At 41.5% G+C, this 21,751-nt stretch overlaps 1 protein-coding gene across 1 annotated transcript in view; it reads left to right on the top strand.

The window, feature by feature from the left end:
• The window catches only part of LOC120248302 (XK-related protein 4-like), a 271,317-nt gene extending 255,601 nt beyond the window's left edge, over window positions 1-15,716 (top strand). The window contains exons 2-4 of the mRNA XM_039256604.1: window positions 9,025-9,224; window positions 15,328-15,411; window positions 15,589-15,716. Of these exons, the coding sequence (XP_039112535.1) occupies window positions 9,025-9,224; window positions 15,328-15,411; window positions 15,589-15,716 (412 nt within the window). The remainder of the gene's footprint in view (window positions 1-9,024; window positions 9,225-15,327; window positions 15,412-15,588) is intronic.
• The last annotated feature ends 6,035 nt before the right edge of the window (window positions 15,717-21,751 follow it).

Here is a 21,751-nt window from a genome sequence, read left to right as displayed (position 1 = left end):
TCAATTCTCTTCTATTTCAACCCCCCCTTCTTGTAGCAGATGAAAAAATAAGTCATAAAAAATAATACGACCAGAATATGTTATACAATTAACATATTGACAAGATGGAAGAAATCCAGTCGTGATAGCAAAGCCTCTTTATTCTCACCATTTTTCAGAGCACAAATTTGAGAAAAAAACCCACGCTGACATTTCCCCAGCACGAAGTTATGGTCATAAGACTCCCAATGTTGATCACAGTTGATTTAGAGAAAGTAGAAAACGATCCTGATATTACATACTATTCCTAACAGTGCTAATATTAGTTAAATATCATAAACCACTGTGTCCTTCCAACCAGAAGCAAAAATTGATACGACATAGGCTATTTACCAATCTCATCGAAGCAACTAATTTTAAAGAAATATAATTTGAGATTTTTTCCCTCCAATTCAGTTGAGCACACATTTGTCAAGGCTTGCATGAACAAAAATAGTGCTGAATGGTAGAGCTTCAGTGATGAATGGGTACTGTCCAGCCTGTGAGAGCCTGAATTGGAAGCCAACATAGAAGCCAATAATCCTAATACAGTGAGATACCCACAGTATTAGATGTAGGCACACAGTCAGGTGCAGAGAAGGATTCTTGGTTGCGGGACACCAAGGAAGGTATTCTGAGGGGAGATGTATTACTAGAGTTTTAAACCACAAATATTAAGTTTCCTTAGGGGAGAAAAGAGGGAACCCCATTCCAAGAAAAGGTAACATGAATATGCAAAATACTTCCGGTAAAGAGATTTGCACAGGCAAAGGCATTTGCTATCAGGACACAGGGCTTTCCCCACCCCCATCTTTCTGCCTTTGCATATACAGCTCATTTGGCCTTAAAATAGTTTTGTTTTGTTCTGTTTTTACTATTCTTGGTTTATAGGTGTTTCAACTCTGTATGTGCATTATCGGAAGATTTAATTTTGTGTCCTATTATATGAAACTCCCTAAGGCTAGATACCTGTTTCCGATATTCCTTAGGAATAAAACTACCACCGCCATCGAGTTAACTGGGAGCTCCCAGTGCTGCAAAACACAAATGTTTCGTTGCCCCAGAAGAGTTCAGTCCCCATGGGCTGCCGACCAGGGAGATCCATTTGTAGCTTTTTAGCCTGTGGCTGGTGAATTTAGAGTATGCATAAATTCCTCCGCAGGTGAAAACTAGCAGTAAAAGAACGTCAGGAGGCATTTGTGGGAGCTTTACTGCCTTTGTTAATGCCATGGGGGTCCTGGATTTTAAACTTCTGTGATAATCGCAAGCAGGGTGAGCATTGAAATCATTAATTTGTTCACTCAACATACAGAGGCTGTCAGTGCTCTCTTCACTGATTATCCAGTTCTGACGCCTTTTTACCACCAATACCACTGGAAGTTTAGTGAAAATCCGAGTCTCTCACCTGGATTATTGCAGTAGTATTCCAGCCAATGTCCCTCTCTAGCCCCTTGCCCTCCCGCCCTCTCCTTTTCACACAAGGACCAATTTTGTTAAAATGCAAGTCAGATTTCTTACTCTTTGGCTGAAAACTGTACAGTGGCTCCCACCCTCCCCCTTACAGAAAAATACAAATTTGCAAATGTTGCATTTGTTTACTACATACTCATTGAAGGAATGAAATGCCATGAGTTAAATTGAGTACCTATTAATCGTCAGAAACTGAGCCAGATGTAGGAGCACAAAGACAATGACATTATTTTCTCTCCAAGCGTTTATATTTGGGATGTGAGATGAGCTCACAAATGAACAAATACAAAATAATGTTATTCTCTCTGGTCAAAGTCTGCATAAATATAGTTGGGATACAAACAATGGAATGGCCAGTCCCTCCTGGGCAGTAACAGAACATGAGAGAGAGATGATACTTCAGTCATAAAACAATAGAAAGTCCAGGGTGTTAAAGGGTGTGGAGAGACTTTCCAGGCAAGAGAACCACAGGAACAAAGGTATTGAGGTGTGAATTCATGGCCAAGGAGCAGCCAGTGCTTTAATATGGCAGGACACAGGATGGGAGGAGGCTGGAGGGTGCAGAGGCCAAAAGTTAGGGTAGAAGGGATAAACTAAAAGCCTGTCTTCTATTGCTTGAGTTTACTGTATATCTTCTAGGCAGTGGGGAGTCACTGAGGTTTTTAAGATGGCAGAAATTAGGAGGTGCCTGAGTGGCTCAGTCGGTTAAGCTTCTGACTCTTGATTTCAGCTCAGGTCATGATCTCACTGTTCATGTGATCGAGCCCCGTGTCGGGCTCTGTGCTGATAGCACAGAGCCTGCTTTGGATTCTCTCTTCCTCTCTCTCTGTCCCTTCCCCACCCACATGCACACTCTCTCTCCAAATAAATAAATAATTAAGTAAACAAACAAACATGAAAAAAGTTGTTTAAAAAGATGGCAGAATGTGTAACAAAATGGATGGACCTTGAGGGTGTTATGCTGAGTGAAATAAGTCAGGCAGAGAAGGACAAATATCATATGTTTGCACGTATAGGAGGATTAGGAGGAACTTAACTGAGGAACAAGGGGGAGAAGAAGGGGGGAAATGGTGGGGGAAAGGGAGAGAGGCAAACCATGAGAGACTCTTGAATGCTGACAAAAACTGAGGACTGATGGGGGGGGGGAGGGGGGATGGGCATGGAGGAGGACACTTGTTGGGATGAGCACTGGGTGTTATGTGGAAACTAATTTGACAATAAACTATTTGTAAAAAAATAAAAGTTGGCAGAAATTAGATTTAATGTATACCTCTAGAAGCACTGTGAAGGGACCATTAGAGAATTCAAAGTTTAATAAAAGTAAGAACTAACATTTACCAAATGCCTACTATTTATCAGGCTCTGTGCTAAGTCCTTCACTTCATTTAATTCTCAGGTCAGCCTATGCAGTTGGTACCGTTTTCTGCCTTCAGAGATGGAGGTGCTAAGGCAGAAAGATGTCAAGCCTAAGGTCATGCTGTAGTAGGTTACAGAACCAAAACAGAAACCCAAAGAATCAAACTTTAGAAAACCTAGGGGAACATATATTAAGGAGATAAAGTTCCACAACATAGTATACTATCATATTTAAGGGGTATGGGAGGGGAGTAGCTTCGTATGACCCCTAGGCTTCTAGCTTGGATGACTGAATATATGGCAGTATAGATTATAATGGATGATATGGGACAAATTTAGAAGGAAAGCTAATAAAGCATTTTAAATATATTTGTTTTCATATATCTGTGGGAAATCAGAAAGCAGATGGACATGCAGGTTGGCTTTCAGGTGAGGGCTGGAGTCAAAGATGCAGATTTGGAACAGAGGAGGAGAGGTCATAGGGTAAACAAGATCAAACATCAATGGAAGAGTGATATTGGTTGAATTGTGTTCCCCGAAATGAGGCTGACATCCTAACACCCTACACCTGAGGATGTGATCTTATTGGAAAACACAATAAGATTTTGCTGATGATCAAATTAAGATGAGGTCATTAGGATGGGTCCTAATCCAATATGACTGTGTGTTTATAAAAAGGAGAAATTCAGGCTGAAACACGCACACATGGAGAAGACTATGTGCAGATGAACTCAGAGAGCGAGGTGATGTAGCCACAATCCAAGGAACACCACAGAGTGCCAGCCAACCACCAGAAGCAGAGGGAGAGGTGTGCAACAAAGTCTCCCTCAAAGCATCAGAAGGAACCAACCCTACCAACAGCTTGACCTTGGATTTCTAGCCTCCAGAACTGGGAGACAATATACTTCTGTTGGTTAAGCTACCAGTTTATGGTACTTTGTTAAAGCCCTAGCAAAGTAATACACACAGGGAGAGCACAGAAGAGTGAGTGATTATTGGTGATCACTGAACAGAAGCAGTCAGTTGAAAAGTGAGTATGCCAGTCAACGAAGCAAGAAAGGCATTCCAAGAAAAGAATGAGCTTGTGTAAAGCATGGAGATCTAAGAAAGGAGGGGCCGGCATCTTACTAATCACAAGCTGCAGCCGTGGAGTGGTGAGAACACAGTGATCTATTCATGAAAGTCCCTGTAAGCAGCGATCTATGGACTTCATCTTATAATTGATGGAGAGCAATCGGTGGCGCCAGGGAATGATTAAATCTGTGTTTGTGTTTCCAAATGCTCTTGTTCTTTAAATGCAGTGGCAGTGGCAGCATAGTTTTTGAAACTACTGAAATGATCCCATTAAAATAAGCAGAGAAACACTGAAGTTTTATTGCAACACCCGCAATAAAGCTCAGTGGTGAGATACCCCCATCATGACCAAGGGACAAATTAGGGACCATTCATAACAGCCATGTGATATCAGCAACTGCGTAGGAAGAAGCAACTGAAGACCTTAAGAACTGGAGAACATCCAAATCCCCAAGAGCCACTCACTGGAAAAATGCAGCGGGCCAATCGTAGAGTGGAAGAAAGGCCTAAAAGTGTGTTCTCAATGATCCAGTGCAAGGGTGAGTCCAGGGGGGGACCATAATGCAATGAAATCTGATACTACTGGAGCAGTCTCATTACCCACAGACGACAGACCCTTCCAAGACAAGTCTCCACATTAAGAAGAATCTGCTGGGAATAGATTCCAGTTGAGGAGGACAAGAAGAGCCACCAGAAATGCTAAGAAATGAATAAGAAGGCCCAGATTGAAACAGAGGCCGCTGATGTCAGAAAGTTGCAAGTTCTTACTTCATGAGAACAGCAGAGGAATGAGCTCTGGAGCTACTGAAACCCGCCAAGCTATCTTGACCCCCTGACTCCTCCTAAAACTACATAAAAACTAAATTAACTCATTAAACTCAGCAATAAGAAAAAAGATCACAACTATTATAAGGAAAATAAAGTAGGAAACATGATGATGTTCCTGCAGATAATGAAAATGTACCAGAAAAACACATGTGGAAAACAGATGTAAACCATAAGCAAATATTTCAAAATGAGTTGAAAGAAATAAAGAGAATAATAAAAGCTATGAATGAAAGATAGAAATCAGAATTAGAAAAGTATCAGAAATGAATAAGGGAAAAAAGTAAGATTTGACAAGAAAGATGATATAACCCAACATAGAATTTTAATTTTTTAAAAGCAGCTCAAAAATGAAAACTCAACTACTAGGAGTAAGACACTATCCAAACACCATAAAATAGAAGATAAATAGAAGGTAAATAGAAGATAAATAGAAGGTAGAAAGGGGGGAAATTAAATCAGTAAGCAATTTTAGATTAAAAGAGTTCAGGAAAGTTGACTGATACAGAATGTAAAGAAGACACAATATAAGTAAATAGGAGTCCTCAAAGAAGAAAAAGAAAGCAATGGACAAAAAAAGGAGGGAGGGAGGAAAGAAGGAAGGAAGGATGAAGGATGAAGGATGAAGAAGGAAGGAAGGAAGGAAGGAAGGAAGGAAGGAAGGAAGGAATGAAGTTAAAGAAAGAAAGAAAGAAAGAAAGAAAGAAAGAAAGAAAGAAAGAAAGAAAGAAAGAAAGAAAGAAAGAAAAGATCTCAATACTATAAATCAAAAAGACTTGAAACTACATAACGAAGAGAGAAACTTTTCAGAGAAACTTGCGCAGAAGAGCCAACATCAAGATACATTCTAATAAAACTATAGGTTTTCAAAAGAAAACAGAATATTCTGTGGACATCCAAACAACAAACTCAGGTAGTTTTAAGAGAAAGAATATCAGATTTTTATCAGATTTCCAGGACAACACTTTATGCTATAAGCAGTAAATTAACAGATTTAATAGATTTAAGTGAATAAATTACAAATCTTGGATCGTGTATGGAATATGCATAGATTTGATAGCCAAGCAAGCTGACCCTCCAGTGAAAAGGCTGTCCCAGCTTTTCTGCTTTTGTACTTCACTGCTGTATCCCTCCCCTCCTCCCCTCTTGGTATCAGAGAATCTTTGCATTGGGTAGGCTCTTTCACAGACTCTAGAAATGGGCACCAGTTTTCATTTAAAATTGTGAGAGTTTAGGGACCTTATTCCCACCCAAGGCAAGATTGACAACCACATGCTGTTATAAATATCCAAGAACTCAAAGAATATTGTCCCTATGCACCTTTCATAAGTGATCTACTAGAGAATAATACTGCAAAGACATCGATATAAGAGCTGGAGATGTATTCTAGCCAACAAAAACAACATCAAAACAAGTGATGTGAAGAGACAAAGCAACCTTGAAAATGAAAAGCAAAACTGAAGGCATCATGATTCTGGGCTTCAAGTTATATTACAAAACTGTAGTGTCATCAAGAGGGTACAGTACTGGCACAAAAATAGACACATAGATCTATGGAACACAATAGAAAACCCAGAAATAAACCTACAACTATATGGTTAATTAATCTTCCACAAATCAGGAAAAAATATGCAATGGGAAAAAGACAGTCTCTTCAACAAATGGTGTCGGGAAAACTGGAGAGAAACATCCAAAAGAATGAAACTGGACCACTTTCTTACTTCATACACAAAGATAGATTTGAAATGGATTATGGACCTAAATGTGAGGCATGAAACAATAAAAATCTTACAGGAGAACACAGGCAGCAGCATCTTTGACATTGGCTATATCATCTTCTTTCTAGATATGCCTCCTGAGGCAAAGGAAACAAAAGCACAAATAAACTATTGTGACTTCATCAAAATAAAAACCTTCCACACAGTGAGGGAAACCATCAACAAAACTAAAAGGCAATCTACAGAATGGGATTACAATTCCTTTGGAAGATATTTGCAAATGATATATCTGGTAAGGGGTTAGTATCCAAGATATAAAAAGCACTTATAAAAGTGAATACCCAAAAAACAAATAATTCAATTAAGAAATGGGCAGAAGACATGAATAGCCACTTTTCCAAAGAAGCCATATCTATGGCCAATAGACACATGAGAAGATGTTCAACACCACTCATCATCAAGGAAATAAAAATCAAAACCACAGTGAGATACCACCTCACACCTGCCAGAAGAGCTAAAATCAACAACACAATTAACAACAGGTGTTGGCAAGGATGTGGAGAAAGAGAAACTCTCTTGCCCTGTTGGTGGGACTGCAAACTGGTGCAGCCTCTCTGGAAAACAATATGGAGGTTCCTCAAAAAGTTAAAAATAGAACCACCCTATGATCTAGGTATTTACCCAAAGAATACAAAAATACTAATTCAAAGGGATACATGCAGCCCAATGTTCATGGCAGAATTGTCTATAATAGCCAAATTCTAGAAATAGCCCAAGTGTCCATTCATTGACTGATAAATGGATAAGGAAAAGGTGGTATGTTTATACAATGGAATATTACTCAGCCATAAAAAAGCATGAAATCTCCCCATCTGCAACCATGTGAATGGAACTAGAGTATTATGCTAAGTGAAATAAGTCAGTCAGAGAAAGACAAATATTATATAATTTCACTTGTATGTGGAATTTAAGAAACAAAAAATATGAGCAAAGGGGAAAAAAAGAGAGAGAAGCAAACCAAGAAATAGACTCTTAACTATAGAGAGCAAACTAATGGTTACCAGAAGGAATGGGTTAATTAGGTGATGGGGAGTAAGGGGTGCACTTGCTGTGAGGAGCGCTTGGGGATGTATGGAAGTGTTGAATCACTATATTGTACACCTGAAACTAATATTACACTATATGTTACTTAACCGGCATTTAAATAAAAACTTTACAAATTTTTTAAGGGTGATAGACTTAGATATAGCCATTTCACAACCCCTAATGAATGAATAGATCTAGGAAATGATCGATAGTGGATGATGGCGTCATAAATGAGAACAGTAGGGTCTCCTCAAGAAAATACTCAACCTCACCTGCTAAAAATGATCAAACTGGAATCTTATCGATACTAACTACCTCACCGAAGAAATCAAAAAGGACAGCTATGTTAACCACACCTCATGAAGGCAATCATCAAAATCAAGACAGTGAAACATATGCAGGAAATGAAAAAACAATGGAAGAGGAATCTGCGGTGTAAAAGAGACTTGAGATACATGTCAAATAATCCTCACAAATGGGTCTTATTTGGATTGAATTTCAAACAAACTATAAATAAACTATGATAATCAGAAAAATAGGAAAACCAAGTATTTGAAAATATGAACTTATCCTTATTTGTGATGTAATAATGGTATTGCATGTATGCATGTAAATTATTTTTAATAAAATATTTACAGATGAAATAACATGGTGCCTGGGATTTGCTTCGAGATAATCCAGTGGCAGAGAGTAAGTGGAGGTATACATGAAAAATAATGTGTGTTTTATACATACACATATTGATAATTACTTAATCCGGGTGGCTCAATACACGATATTTTTTCTCCTTTTGTACATGTTTGAAATTTTCATTAATAAAACGTTGTGGGGTTTTTTAATGTTTCTTTTTGAGAGAGAGAGACAGAGAACATGAGTGGGAGGAAGGGCAGAGAGAGAGGGAGATACAGAATTCAAAGCAGGATCCAGGCTCCAAGCTGTGAGCACAGAGCCCAATGAAGGGCTCGAACCTACCAGCTGTGAGATCGTGACCTGAGAGGAAGTCGGTCGCTTAACCAACTGAGCCAGCCAGGCATGGCAGTAATAAAACGTTTTTTAAAAGACATCAGGAGCACATGCACTTTAATACTTCAGGCTTGCATGAGCCCTAGGAGAAATCCGTCTCCCGAATACCATTGAGCTCACAGAGAAACTGACCAGAAAGAGTGTGTGCAGATTGTCAAAGTAGCAAATCCGTTCCACACCTGAGTTTCCAACACATTTCACTCCGCTCTTCATTTTCCAAGTCAGGGGAATGTCTTGCATGAGGACAAAGATTGCAGTGACTTCTCCAAGTGAACTTTCAAGAATAAGGCTCCTTGTTCAATGGTCAACTTTGGGCCCCAGCTTGATAAGCCACTAACGTTGATTGTTTCGCGTGTACTTGCTATTGTGATTTGCAGAAAAGACAGACAGCCTTGGTTGTTGGAGTTATAAGTTACCACTCATTTCTTTCTTATTCTCCGTGTTTTCTTTCTAGATATTTCCACACAATATACTTAGGTATCCGCAGCCGGCAGAGCGGGGAGAGTGACAGATGGAGGTTTTACTGGAAGATGGTGTATGAGTGCGCAGATGTGAGTATGCTGCACTTGCTAGCCACCTTTCTGGAAAGCGCTCCACAGCTGGTGCTGCAGCTCTGCATAATCGTACAGACCCATAGCTTACAGGCCCTCCAAGGTAAGGGCTTGCAATGTGGTGTCTGAATGGGGGGAAAGCTTGGCTACGTTTGTCACAATCCGAGGGACTGCTCTAACGTGCTTTGTTGACAGAGGCCATGGTGCTCCCTGGTAGAAGTCTGGTATGTGACACGAGAGTTTGTGAATGATGCACATTTTCTGCTTTACAATTACTTGCTCTGGCTAATTTACGCAACTACGGTTCTGGCTTGCCTTCAAGCTGCTCTCTGAGTAGGAAAAAGAATTGTGATTTGACATTTGGTCGGTGTGAAAGCAGAGGCAGCAGAGTTTTTCTGGCTTGTATGGTAGAATGATTTCAGAAACCTTGGCGGGGGGGGATGGCCTGGCTCTCTCTCTTTCTAATAATATTTATAACACACTTGAATATTAGGGTAATCTCCAGAGTTCCCTTTTGACATTAAGAAACAGAGAAACAGGGAGATTAAAAGGAAGTGGTAAAGATGACCATAATATTGTTTTCAAATCATTGGGGAGAAAAATGTTGTCAATATTTAATAATATATTGTTTATATGTTAAGTTTTATAAAACAAATATCAGATTAATGGTTTTGTTTTGCTGTCTTGTTTGATAATCTCACTGGTCAGACTAACATTTGGAACAGATCTGCCCTGATGTTTCCTTAGGATCTGATGGTCACGTCTTTTCTACCAGCAAGAAGACAAGACGGACCAGATGGCTGGCTGGATGTTGGATAGATTGCCATTTTCTAAATAAGGGGTTTCCTGGTAATTTGTCAATTCTGCAACTAAACAGATGTTATGACACAGTTAATAGGTTATAATGTGCTGGCTTTGTTTCGATCTCATTAGAGCCTTTACTGCGATGTCCTGCATGTTCATACACGTTGCCATCCTGTTCTGGGCCGTATTGAACTTGAGATTTGATCTGGTGTGTCTGGGTAATCTCTGTAATGTCCTTGTAACTTTTTATAATGACAAGCGCATTAGTTTAGACTGAGCACTCTAACTGGCAAGGGGCGGGGGGCGTATTAGAGGAAAAGAAAACTGCAGAGTGTACCAGTACATGGGGACCTATTTCTTTGTGAATGTCTGGCCCACTCTGGCTCCACCACAGAATAGCTTTGGTCCAAGAAATTTGAGAAAAGGGTCAAAGAGATGCATGGGGTGTGATTCTCAAATGCTAGAAAGCACATTGGAAGAAAGAGAAAGGGGTGTGTTGGCATGGAAACAGATGAGAAAGCAAGACATATGAATTAGCTATGAACAATTCTTTTTAGTGGTGAAAGACCACAAGGTATACAGAGAGAGGATCTGGCTTTGGTTAACTCACTTTTTTGCCATGAGACCTTGTGCGAGTCACTTAATGTCTCGGGGGCCCCACTTCCCAGATGTAAAGGTCACAAATGAAACTAGGTGATATCCAAACTCCTTTGAGCTATATTCCATCCACATCAGTGACTGCCCAGTAACCTTACGGGCCACGTAAATATGCGTTAGGAAATGGTGTGTAAATGAGACACCAATTTAAAAGCAACATCAAACTAAATCTCTATCAAGGCATCTGGGACCTATCTCCAGAACAATTTGACAATCTCTTAGTGTAAGCTACACAAGAGGAAAACCCAGGCCCAAATGTGGAGGGTTGCAAGCTGCCTTCCTATGGCCCAAGATTACTGGATGTCCCTACAAGTTTTCTAAATGATTCAGAAAATCATAGAGGAGTTTTTACCCTAAAGATGCTGAAATAGAGCAAGAAAGGTGAGAGAGGGCCTAAGAAAATGAGATCACTTCAGTTCGAGAGTTTTATAGAGAAAAGGCAATCCTTAGTTTTTCTCCATTATTCATTCTCAACATAGGAATCAAAATTTCTGTTTCTCAGAGTTGTGGCTCTTCATTGACACCTGGTGTCCCCAGCTCCTCTGAAGCTCACATTTGCATGAGGCTTGCTCTGGGAGCCAGACCTCATCTTTGGCCAAGGCAAGCCATGCTGTCAAAACTGGAAAGCTCTAGGGGAAATATGTTCTGCAGCGCTCCCAAGGTGGTCAAAAGACTTGGCCGATTCAAAGATCACTAGGCTCAACGCAAGTCATCAAGCACAAGCTGAGGCATGAGCCTTCCAGGTGGAGCTTAGTGTTACATTTTAAACAAGGGAGGTGGGCAGAAAGTTACGTTGAAAGGCCAAACAGGGGAAGTACCTGAGAGCAAACAACAACCCCAAAACCTCCAGCAAATCAAGGCATTTTCAAGAGAAATCTGTCTTCAGAGAGAGCTCCCAAATTCAACCATCTGCTGATACATGATCCCGCTTGAAATGAACTAGCTTATAAATTAAAGGATGTGAATACATTACAGGAACAGAGCTTTTCCCCTTTAGGAAGAGAAAAATAAATGGGATAGAAGCTAGTCTGACATATATTTTCTTTTTTTTTTTTAATTTTTTAATGTTTTATTTATTTCTAGGAGAGAGAGAGAGAGACAGCATGAGCAGGGGAGGGTCAGAGAGAGAGGGAGTCACAGACTGAAACAGGCTCCAGGCTCTGAGCTGGCAGTCAGCACAGAGCCCGACGTGGGGCTCGAACCCACGAACCGCGAGATCATGACCTGAGTGAAAGTCGGACGCTTAACCGACTAAGCCACCCAGGCGCCCCTGACATATATTTTCATATATATTTATGGTATAAGTTTCTTGGGATTTATCTGTAAAAACAATATTCTGTAATGAACGCAAATAATCAATGGCATGAACCCTCTGAAGTATTTGCAAATAGCTCAGAATTAAAATCTTTAAAATATTCTTATTTAGTGGATAGAGAGCAATCCAAAGTCTGCAAGTCATTCTTGTATATGACTGTCTGGAATTATTTTTTTAAATTTTTTAAATTATTATTTTTTATACATTTATTTATTTTTGAGAGACAGAGTGGGACAGAGCATGAGCGGGGGAGGTGCAGAGAGAGAAGGAGACACAGATTCCAAAGCAGGCTCCAGGTTCTGAGCAAGAGTTCAGCACAAAGCCCGACACAGGGCTCGAAACCACAAACTGTGAGATCATGACCTGAGCCAGTTGGACACTCAACCGACTGAGCCACCCAGGCACCCCTGGAATTATTATTTTTTTAGGGTAGAGACAATAATGCTTTTTTATCCCAATTTCAACCATCTCTTACTCTCTGAAGTTCTCTCTTTTAAAAACCAGTAAGAAAATCAAACCAAAAAAAATATGACCTGTTAAAACTGATGCTTAAAAATTGTATTCTCCTTGTGTAAGTTGGCATAGCCCTAAAACACTGTGAGCTGTGAAAATCCTTTCTCAGCATTCCTTGCTTACTGAATAATTAAGTCAGAGATACCTCATTGTACTGGAGGCTGACAGGCTCAGTGGAGAGCCATGCAAGTAAAGCATAATTTTTTCAGTGTCCCCTGTCCCAAGAAGGGCACTTTGGCTTCTGTCCTCAGACCAGGAATCAGAGTAGAGCAGAAATCTGAACATGAACACCTAGTCTTTTCACTCCACGGTGTCACCTTAAACAGAATTGCTGCCCTTCATTGGATCTGGAATTTCCCTCAGAATATCTGTCTCTGAAGCATAAGAAATACACAAGACGGTCCAGTTGTACATGCATAGCTAAGATGGCGCATGGTGCCTGAGACCACTTAGTACAGCATCCTGTGTGTGCTTAGAGAGGGTGAGAGAGGAAGGAAGGAAGGAAGGAAGGAAGGAAGGAAGGAAGGAAGGAAGGAAGGAAAGGAGGGAGGGAGGGAGGAAAGAAGGAAAAATGTAAGGAAGGAGGAGGGGGAAATGAAGGAGAAAAGAAAGGCATGGAGAGAGAGAGGGAGGTAGAAAGACTGCCTGGTAAGCCGAGATGGGCAATGGTGTACCTATTAGTCTCCATTTGAGGACACTGCTCTTGGTGTTAAAGATGTAAGATGTGGTCCAAGGCCTGCCTGTCCTCTTTTCAAGCAACATCTCAAACCCATCCAGGACCATTGATTGTATCTACATGGTACAAGCGAAGGTAGAAGGCTGACTGTCTACCTTCTATAGAAAGAAGTTACGCTACTTGACCTTTGGGCAAGCTAGGCTAGAGGGTCTCTAAGTCACTTTTAGTTTTGGGAGTGCACTTCTCTGAACACTCAGTGTCGGTTGAGTAGACCCAGCCTCCCATAGTTGGCAGAGAAGATATTGATTCAAGTACAAACAAGCATCCCCAGGTCTTCGATAGCAATGTAGCATTGTTCAATGCCATGTTCCATGTGGCCAAAGGGTGTGCTCCATGGAGCAGCCCAGGGAGTGCTGGGCTGGGCCACCACACACTATGTACTTTTCCCAGTGAGTGTGTGGAAGCCACAGCTCCGGCTGATGCAGCACAGTCACCTGGTCACCAGAGCCGGGTGCATGCCCACCAGTGAAGCCATCATGCAGGAGAGTGATCCCTTAAAAGGAACTATCTAGGTAAACCGAAAGGAATCTGACCATCACTAGATGCAAGTGGGTGCCAATGTGCTAACCCAAGCGTTCCCCCTTTTTTTCAGCTGGCTTAAGCTCTTCATTTCCAATTTCCACCTTCACTTGTCATTATTAGAAAATCTCATGTTACACTCTCCATGCATTTGGCTGTGGTGTGCCGAGCGAGTGACAAATAAATGCCTTCCCACAGGCCATGTGTCCAGGACAGCTTTGTTGAGCAAGAAAAACACCAACGCCCACTTCGATCCTGACTTCTTCATATCCAAAACCCCACGTGTTGCCCCTTTTCCCAAGAGTTTATCCTTAAATATTTCGTGAGAAGGAATGAGTTTTCACTCCTGGGGGCGGGGAGAAGTTTCTAATGATTCATTTCTTCTCTCACGTCCCATGAGATCGTTGGGGAAGTCACATGTTAAGGGGCTGTCTTCAAACATCCAGCCCTGTCCCCAGAAAACGAAGGTAACTAAGACATCCCTGAAATGTGAAAAACACCTCATTTGCCACGTCCTGATGAGGACTTTCCAGACCCAAATCGTGGAGTGCCCAGTTGTTGAACTTTGCAGCAAAGGTAGAGCCACACCCGGCTACCTTTATGTGGTTCAGGTCAGAGAAGAAACCCAGCTACCTCCAGGCTAAGGTCCTTCCCTCCTCTGCGAGATGATTGTCTCCGCATGCGCCTGGTTCCACCTCTGGGTTCCTTCAGGAGAGGAGAAGCACAGGCAAGAGTGCCAGCCTGTGAGTGGGACTGTGTCCCACATCCCTTTAGATCTGTCTCCTTTGCAGTTGCTATTTTCATTAGTTAATTAACACATTTATCGAATGTCTATTATGTGCATGATGGTGTGTGAAGCTCTACAAAACTTGTCCTAAAAACAGTTCGTTTATTATTAAAAGTGTATAATGTGACATTATAAACAACGTGACAAAATATATTTAGAAACACCTAATTTATCCGGGTGTATTCTAGAATGTTCTATTCTCTCGATGGGATACTTTGAATGAGAGGAGCCCTTAGACTATATCTAGCTTGCCCTCCCCCACAGAGGGCTCACCGAGCCTCTGCTTGAGCCGTTGTTCATTATAAGACAGTTCTGACTGAATCACAGAACCTTCTGAAAAGGGCCTTCAAGGGCATCTAGCCCATCACTGTACCCGACACATGAATCTCTGATCAATTCCATCTTCACTCCCTGCATTCAGTTTCAGGGTCCACCCTCTCACCAGGAAGGCTACTCATTATCATAAGTCTCATAAGCAAAAGCTCTCCTCTCCAACTCTGAGAAGGCAGCACCCCATCCCCTCCATGGAATGCTCTTCCCAGTGCCCTTAGTGCCTTGAATGTTCATGCCAAGCAGGTTACTTTTAGTCCATGAGCACAGTTGTCTCCTGGAGTTGAGCTGAACATGTCACAGGAGTCATTGCGGGTTTCTGAAGCTGCTCATTTTAACTTCTTCCTTGTTCTTGTGACCACTTAGTTTACTTAGATGGCATGTAAGTTAGATGAAATCTGAATATGAAAAAGAGAGGTGTCTCTGGGAAAGCTATGCTGCATTTTTAGGCAAATAGATCAGACCAGAGCAGGGGAGTGCTTTCCTAACCACGTAGCATCAAAGCGTTGGGACCCCTCTCCTGTCACCTGTTGTCTGGCCCTCAGAGGTGGTTTGTGCTGCGCTGAGTGTGGTGGGTCAAGGGAGCTGCACCCTGGCCACTGCTCCCCTGCAGCGTGGTGTGCATGCCGGTAGCCACCTGCCCTCCTTTGCACGGTGCTTGCCAAGAGCTGTATGCAGATACCTTTCATGTCCTCAGACCACTCTGTGGGTTTTAGTATTGTATCTCTGAACATTAGCTGTCGGGTTTTTGTTTCTGTCTTTGTTCTTTTGCTTTTTCGCTTTTTGTGATGATATGTCAATTACAGTACCATTCCTAATCAGGAATGCAGACCGTGTTAGACACTCCGAAAGAAGAGATTTAAATCAGGCTGTCTACTGCATGGATGCTGAGAAGCTGAGAGGACAAAAAAAAGCAGATGTCATAAAAGTATGAGATTCCTAATGAAGGGGAGAAGCTCCAAACCCCAGAGCCAGAGGAATGAAAGAAAAGGAGCTCAGATCTCGGGCAGGGCACAATCTGATGGGTGTGGCTGACAAAGGGGCCGGGCACAGCAGCTGCCGACCTTGACATTGACCTGTCTAGAAGGCGGCCAGGAAGGGATGGAGCAAGGGCCCCTGGGCCTGGTGAGGTTGTGCGGGACCAAAAGAAGCTGAGGACAGGAGGCAGGATCTTTAGAGGCTGGTGACGATAGGATGTCCATCTGAGCTGGAATCCAGAAAGAGTCTCCTCTCCTACTGCCTTCCAAGCTCCTCCCCGTTCCACCTCTCAGCAGAACTTCATTGGAAACCAGATGGTTGGAGGCCCTGGAAAACTGCAGAAATTTCCCCAGCCCCCCAGTCCTCACCCTCAGGCAAGGGGTAACACATTCCCCATTCTGTTGTGTTACTTTTGCCTGCTTCCCACTGAGAAATGGTAACCAAGCTTGTTAAAGCCGGAACGACCACTGTATGAGACTGATGCAGAGGCTTTATTTAGATCCTGAAGGTTGCTTCATGTGAAAGACATCCAAGTGGCCGAATTTGGCGACGGATATGTCTTCCTTCAGCGTATGACCACAGAGCTCAAGTGGTCACACAGCAGTGCCCAGCAATCTTACCTTATCTCTCCCAGAGATTCACTGTCCTGCCCCCAAACTGTTTCCTACCTTCTCCTGTGTTCTCATACTCCCAGCACTTTATGTCTGTCTCTCTAAACTATTGGCCTCCCTTCTTCTTTCAGTGAGAAAATGGAAGCAGTCGACTAGGAGCAGTTTCATTTTCCAATCTAACTGTACCGCTCTACCAGCTTCTACACCGGTCCATCCCGCATCCCTCTGTTTACAAGGATAAAGTGAGCACTCACCTGCCCATCCACTCCTCCTCTGTGCTCGATTCCATTCCTGCTCACCTCCTCAAGTATCTTCTTCATGCCATTAGCCTCTCTCCCTCTCCTGCATTGTCACCTTTTCATTTTGCTGGATTGTTGAGAGCATCCTGCAATAACTCCCATCTTTATTAAAGGAAAAAAATTGGCCCTTATTACTTCTACCATAGTACCTTCTTGCTCTTCACAGACTCCTTGAAAGATATGGTCTACCCTCTCTCCTCTTCTTCGCTTCCTATTCTCTATATCTGGTTTTGTTTTATAATTTTTAAACTTTATTTTTGAAATAGAACACATGCACAGGAAAGGACACAACCATCATAAGAAACTGCTACCAAGAGAGGAATGTTAGCAGGCTTACAGAGGCTCTGCTCTAAACACATCCACATTGGCGTCTCCTCCATTCTCCCTAAGTATGATCACTATTCTGATAAATTGGTTTTCTAGGTTTTTGAGGTTTTTATACATAGAACCATACATTGTTGTACATGTGTGTGCATGTGCATGTATGCATGTTTCTGGGTTTTTATTTTCATTCAGCATTATGCAAGTCACCATAACTCACTCTCATGCTCTAAAAGCATTGTATGAACAAACCTCAGTTTATTTACCCATTCTGCTGTTGTTGATGGAAACCTGGTTTGTTCTCATTTTGAGAGCGTTATGAATAATGTTACCGTGGATGGTTTTTATGTGTCTTTACACATGTATACATATTTCTCTTGGGTTAATACTCAAGAGTGAAATTGCTGAGTCATGGAGTACAGGCACCCTGGACTTTCGTGGATGATGCCAAAGTATTTTCCTCGGTGGTAGTACCAAATTAAGGTCATTGCTACAGCAGTGAGTTTGTGTTGAGATTGCTCCAAATCCTCTCCGGCATTGTTGGTCTTCTCAATTCTAGCTCTGAGTGGGATCTCAGTGTGATCTGTATTTGCATTTCCCCATAACGATCAAGCTAAAAAGTGTCCTTGATTCTTCGCTGTTTCCTCACTCCTTTATCCAATCATTCAGTAAGCTCTATCCAATCCACCTTTAAAATATGCCTCCAAACTGATCCCCTACACCACCTCCACCACAACCTCCTCCAAGCCACTGTGTAACTCGACCTCTCCCACGAACTGTTCTCCCTGCCTCCTCCTTGTCTCCACACGGTCTATTTGCCATATAGCAGCCATAGTGATCATCGTATCTTTTTTCATTTTACTTCACTCTTTATTTTTTTTTAAATGTTTTATTTATTTCTAGGAGAGAGAGAGAGAGAGAGAGAGACAGTGTGAGTAGGGGAGGGTCAGAGAGATAGGGAGTCACAGACTGAAACAGGCTCCAGGCTCTGAGCTGGCAGTCACCACAGAGCCCGACGCGGGGCTCGAACCCACGAACCGCGAGATCATGACCTAAGTGAAAGTCGGACGCTTAACCGACTATGCCGCCCAGGCGCCCCTTTGCTTCACTCTTTAAAACTCTGGTGATTCTTCATTGCAGTGAAAACAAGTTCAACCCTTTTTTTTTTTTTTTAACGTGTGTGACAAGTTGCCCAGGTTTGGCACCTCAGCACCTTCTACTCTTCATCTCCTCACCCAAGTCTGATAGCACTAGCCTGCTATTTCTTAGATGCACCATGTTGGCATTTGCTGGGCCTCTGCCTTGTCAGTGCCTCTAATCCTCACATGACTCAGCCTCTTCACTCGGGACCACATTCAAATATCACTTCTAAAACCCACATCACCTTCCCCACCAATAGACTCTCCTTTTCTCCACACTCTGTGTTATTTTCACCATAGCCAATTGAAATTGTACTCATTCACATGCATTATTGCTATTCTTATTCTGTCACCCCTAGTGGAGGACAGGCTGTATGACAGCAAGGAATGTAGAGATGACACTGAAAAATAGAAAAGGTCTCAAAAAGTATTTGACTAAAGAATTTATGTAACTACCACATTCAGGTAGTTTCTCAACTGGACTAGGCAATACAGACTGCTGTTTAAGTTTCCATGGAAAATCATAGTGTTATTTTACATAGACGAAAGACATAATATAAGCTCCCCCATATACTGTATTTAAAAAATATATTTATTTATTAGAGGGAGAGCACGCTAGTGAGGAAGGGGCAGAGAGAGGGGATCAGAGGATCCAAAGAGGGCTCTGTGCTGTCAGAGCTGTGTTGAGGCGGGGCTCAAACTTACAAGCCATGACATCATGACCTGAGCTGTAGTCAGACACTCAACCAACTGAGCCACCCAGGTGGCCCCCAAATACTGTATTTTTACATATTTGGAAATTTTAAAATATTATCTTTTATTCTCTATCATTCCTGCTATTCAAGATAAAATAAAAAGCACAAATATACACAAAGGAGAAAATAAAAACCATCTTCCTGACAGAAGTAATAAACATCCTGCCACTGAGAAATAATTAGTGATTACATTTTATTGCTTTTCCTTATAGACTTCTTTCATGCTTTAGTATATGTTACATTACAATAGAATAAAATACGGCTACTGTTTTATAACCTCTTTTTTTGACAACACATCACCAACATACATCCAAAACTATGTGTATATAGTTCCTACACCATTTCTAACAACTATACTTTACCAACATGGATTACCTTCTTCTTTTCCATGAATGTTCTTTTTTTTAAATTATTAAGTTATCAAATTTTAGTAAGAACTAAATCTTTGTGCTGGCCTCCGTTTTTTCTCAAGGATAAATACCTAAAAGTGAAATTGCTGGATTTCAGGGCAAGCAGGGTTTCAAGGCTTTTGATACATACTTTCATTGGCAATTTTAAAGCACACTTCTTAGGAAGAATTCTGCAATGTCTCAAGTTTCTGATCTAGAAGCACAAGAAGTCAGTGAGAACAACAATCGTGATAAGGACCGAAAAATGAGCAAATCTCTTGATATCTAGGAAAGAGCTCTTAATCATGCCCATCGGAATAGGAAGGGCTTAATTCCAAGAAGTATCCTCATCTTTCCTTGTTACTTCATTTATCCACCTTTATAAACTTTATGAACTCTGTTCTCTTAAGCAGCAGCAGTTCATTGTTGATGAAACAAACTTTTAAGAACAGCTCCATCAGAAACGTTTTTTTAAAAAATTTTTAATGTTTTATTTATTAATGAGAGAGAGACAGTATGAGCAGGGGAGGGTCAGAGAGAGAGGGAGATACAGAATCGGAAGCAGGCTCCAGGCTCCGAGCTGTCAGCACAGAGCCCGATGCAGGGCTCAAACTCAGGAGCTGTGAGATCATGACCTGAGCCAAAGTCGGAGGCTTCACTGACTGAGCCACCCAGACACACCAGAAACTTTTGATTTGAGCTGAAATTGTAAAAAAAAAAAAAAAAAAAGGCAGACAGGTGTGTTCCTCAGAACACATGACAAAAATCTGACCAAAGAAAACTTATAAAGGGTTAACAGTACAAAACATATAAGACAGCAGCCTCTACCCTGGAACAGTTGAGATCACTTATGGCTTTATAAATATACTAAATTTTTCCAATAGCATTTAGTGTAAAGCCCTGCTGGGGACTGAAAAAATAAATAAAAGACAGCATGTCCTCCCTTCCAGGTCCTGACAAACTAAGTAGAGGCTGCAAAAAACAAGGTAACGTAGTGATGATGCCTGCGCTCAAAGGCTATTACACTTTCCTTCCTGGGAGCGTGGACCACCACTTGGCTCATACTAGGCAATCAATGGGTGTTTGTTGAATAAAATGAAGAATGAACACCTGCTATGTGGCAGAGACCTCTGCTAGGTATGATTGATACAAAAACAAATGACCCAGCCCCTGGTCCCAAAGAATTCGACCCACTGGAAAAGAAAGACCAAAAAGCCATTTTAACTCTATTATACTCTATGTTCTATGTGGCCATGTTAAGGCCCTTTGGTGACACAGAATGAACCCTTCTGGACAATGTTACAGGGGAAATAGAAATGCCATGCTTGCTGACTCTTCTCACAAAAGATGTCAAGGAACATTGGAACCATCATGGAAGCTTTCATGGAAAGAATGGCCTTCGAGCTGGGGTCACAAATGATGCCTAACATTTTTTCACTCTCATTAAAAAAAAAAAAAAAATGAACAAAACCAGAAGCGGGGAGACCGGTGGTTTTATCTATCTATGCCTGTCTGTTCACCACTGGTAATAATAGTCTCCTCCAAGTAATGGGATTGTTGATATTATTTATAGCACACGATTAAGAGTTATTTCTCACACTTGAAAGATCTTTCTACTGGCAGGGCAGATTCTTGCATATATACTTTTGAAGAAATACAACCAAAAAAGAAGAAGAAGAAGAAGAAGAAGAAGAAGAAGAAGAAGAAGAAGAAGAAGAAGAAGAAATACAGCCTACTTTCCTCTATCTCTTACTTTTCAATCTGTGTTTTTGCATTGTTTGGTACTTGGGATTCTCAAAAGGTAAATCAGTAATATAGTAAACTGCTAGTCTGCTTAATCAATACATATACAGAGTTGAATTTGAAACACTATCAACAACTTTGTGGGGAGAGACTTACAAAGCTGACATGACATGTCGGCCCATCCTGCTCCACTCTATTGAAAAGTATTGGCAGGATAAATGGTGGGTGTCGTGGGGGTAATGGTATTATTGATTCCTTTATTTCGCACTCAATACCCTCTGAGTCATGGTACCTCCCCAAGTTATACTTAGAAGAAAAGAGAGAAGCTTCATTTGCTTATGGATTCAAGTGCTTGAAATCAACTCTGCATGGTAGATCAGCGCCCAACACAGCTGTGAATAGTTTTGAATTTGAATCATTTTGAACATAATATGAAATAAGGGCCTGCCTATTTTTAGATTCTACTTAATTATCTCCAATAATCAAGCACCAATCTTGGTGTTTTTCCACTCAGTCTTCCTCCTCTCGCCCTCTCTCCTTCCCTGTGAGACGTGAGTGAGTTTGTACACATATTCAGGCACAAGGTCACAAACTGGGGTACTGGTGGGGGATCAACGGATAATAATAATAATTGCATACCCATGCCTACGGAGAGAAGAGACCCGGAGGTGCAGAGTGCTTGCTAAACCCTGGTGGATCAGAGAGGCTCACATAAATAAAGGGCTGTCAGCAGC

This window comes from Hyaena hyaena, unplaced genomic scaffold (genome assembly GCF_003009895.1).
Source record: "Hyaena hyaena isolate Hyena2069 unplaced genomic scaffold, ASM300989v1 scaffold_578, whole genome shotgun sequence".
NCBI classification, from domain to species: domain Eukaryota; kingdom Metazoa; phylum Chordata; class Mammalia; order Carnivora; family Hyaenidae; genus Hyaena; species Hyaena hyaena.
This window is presented reverse-complemented; position numbering and strand designations above follow the sequence as displayed.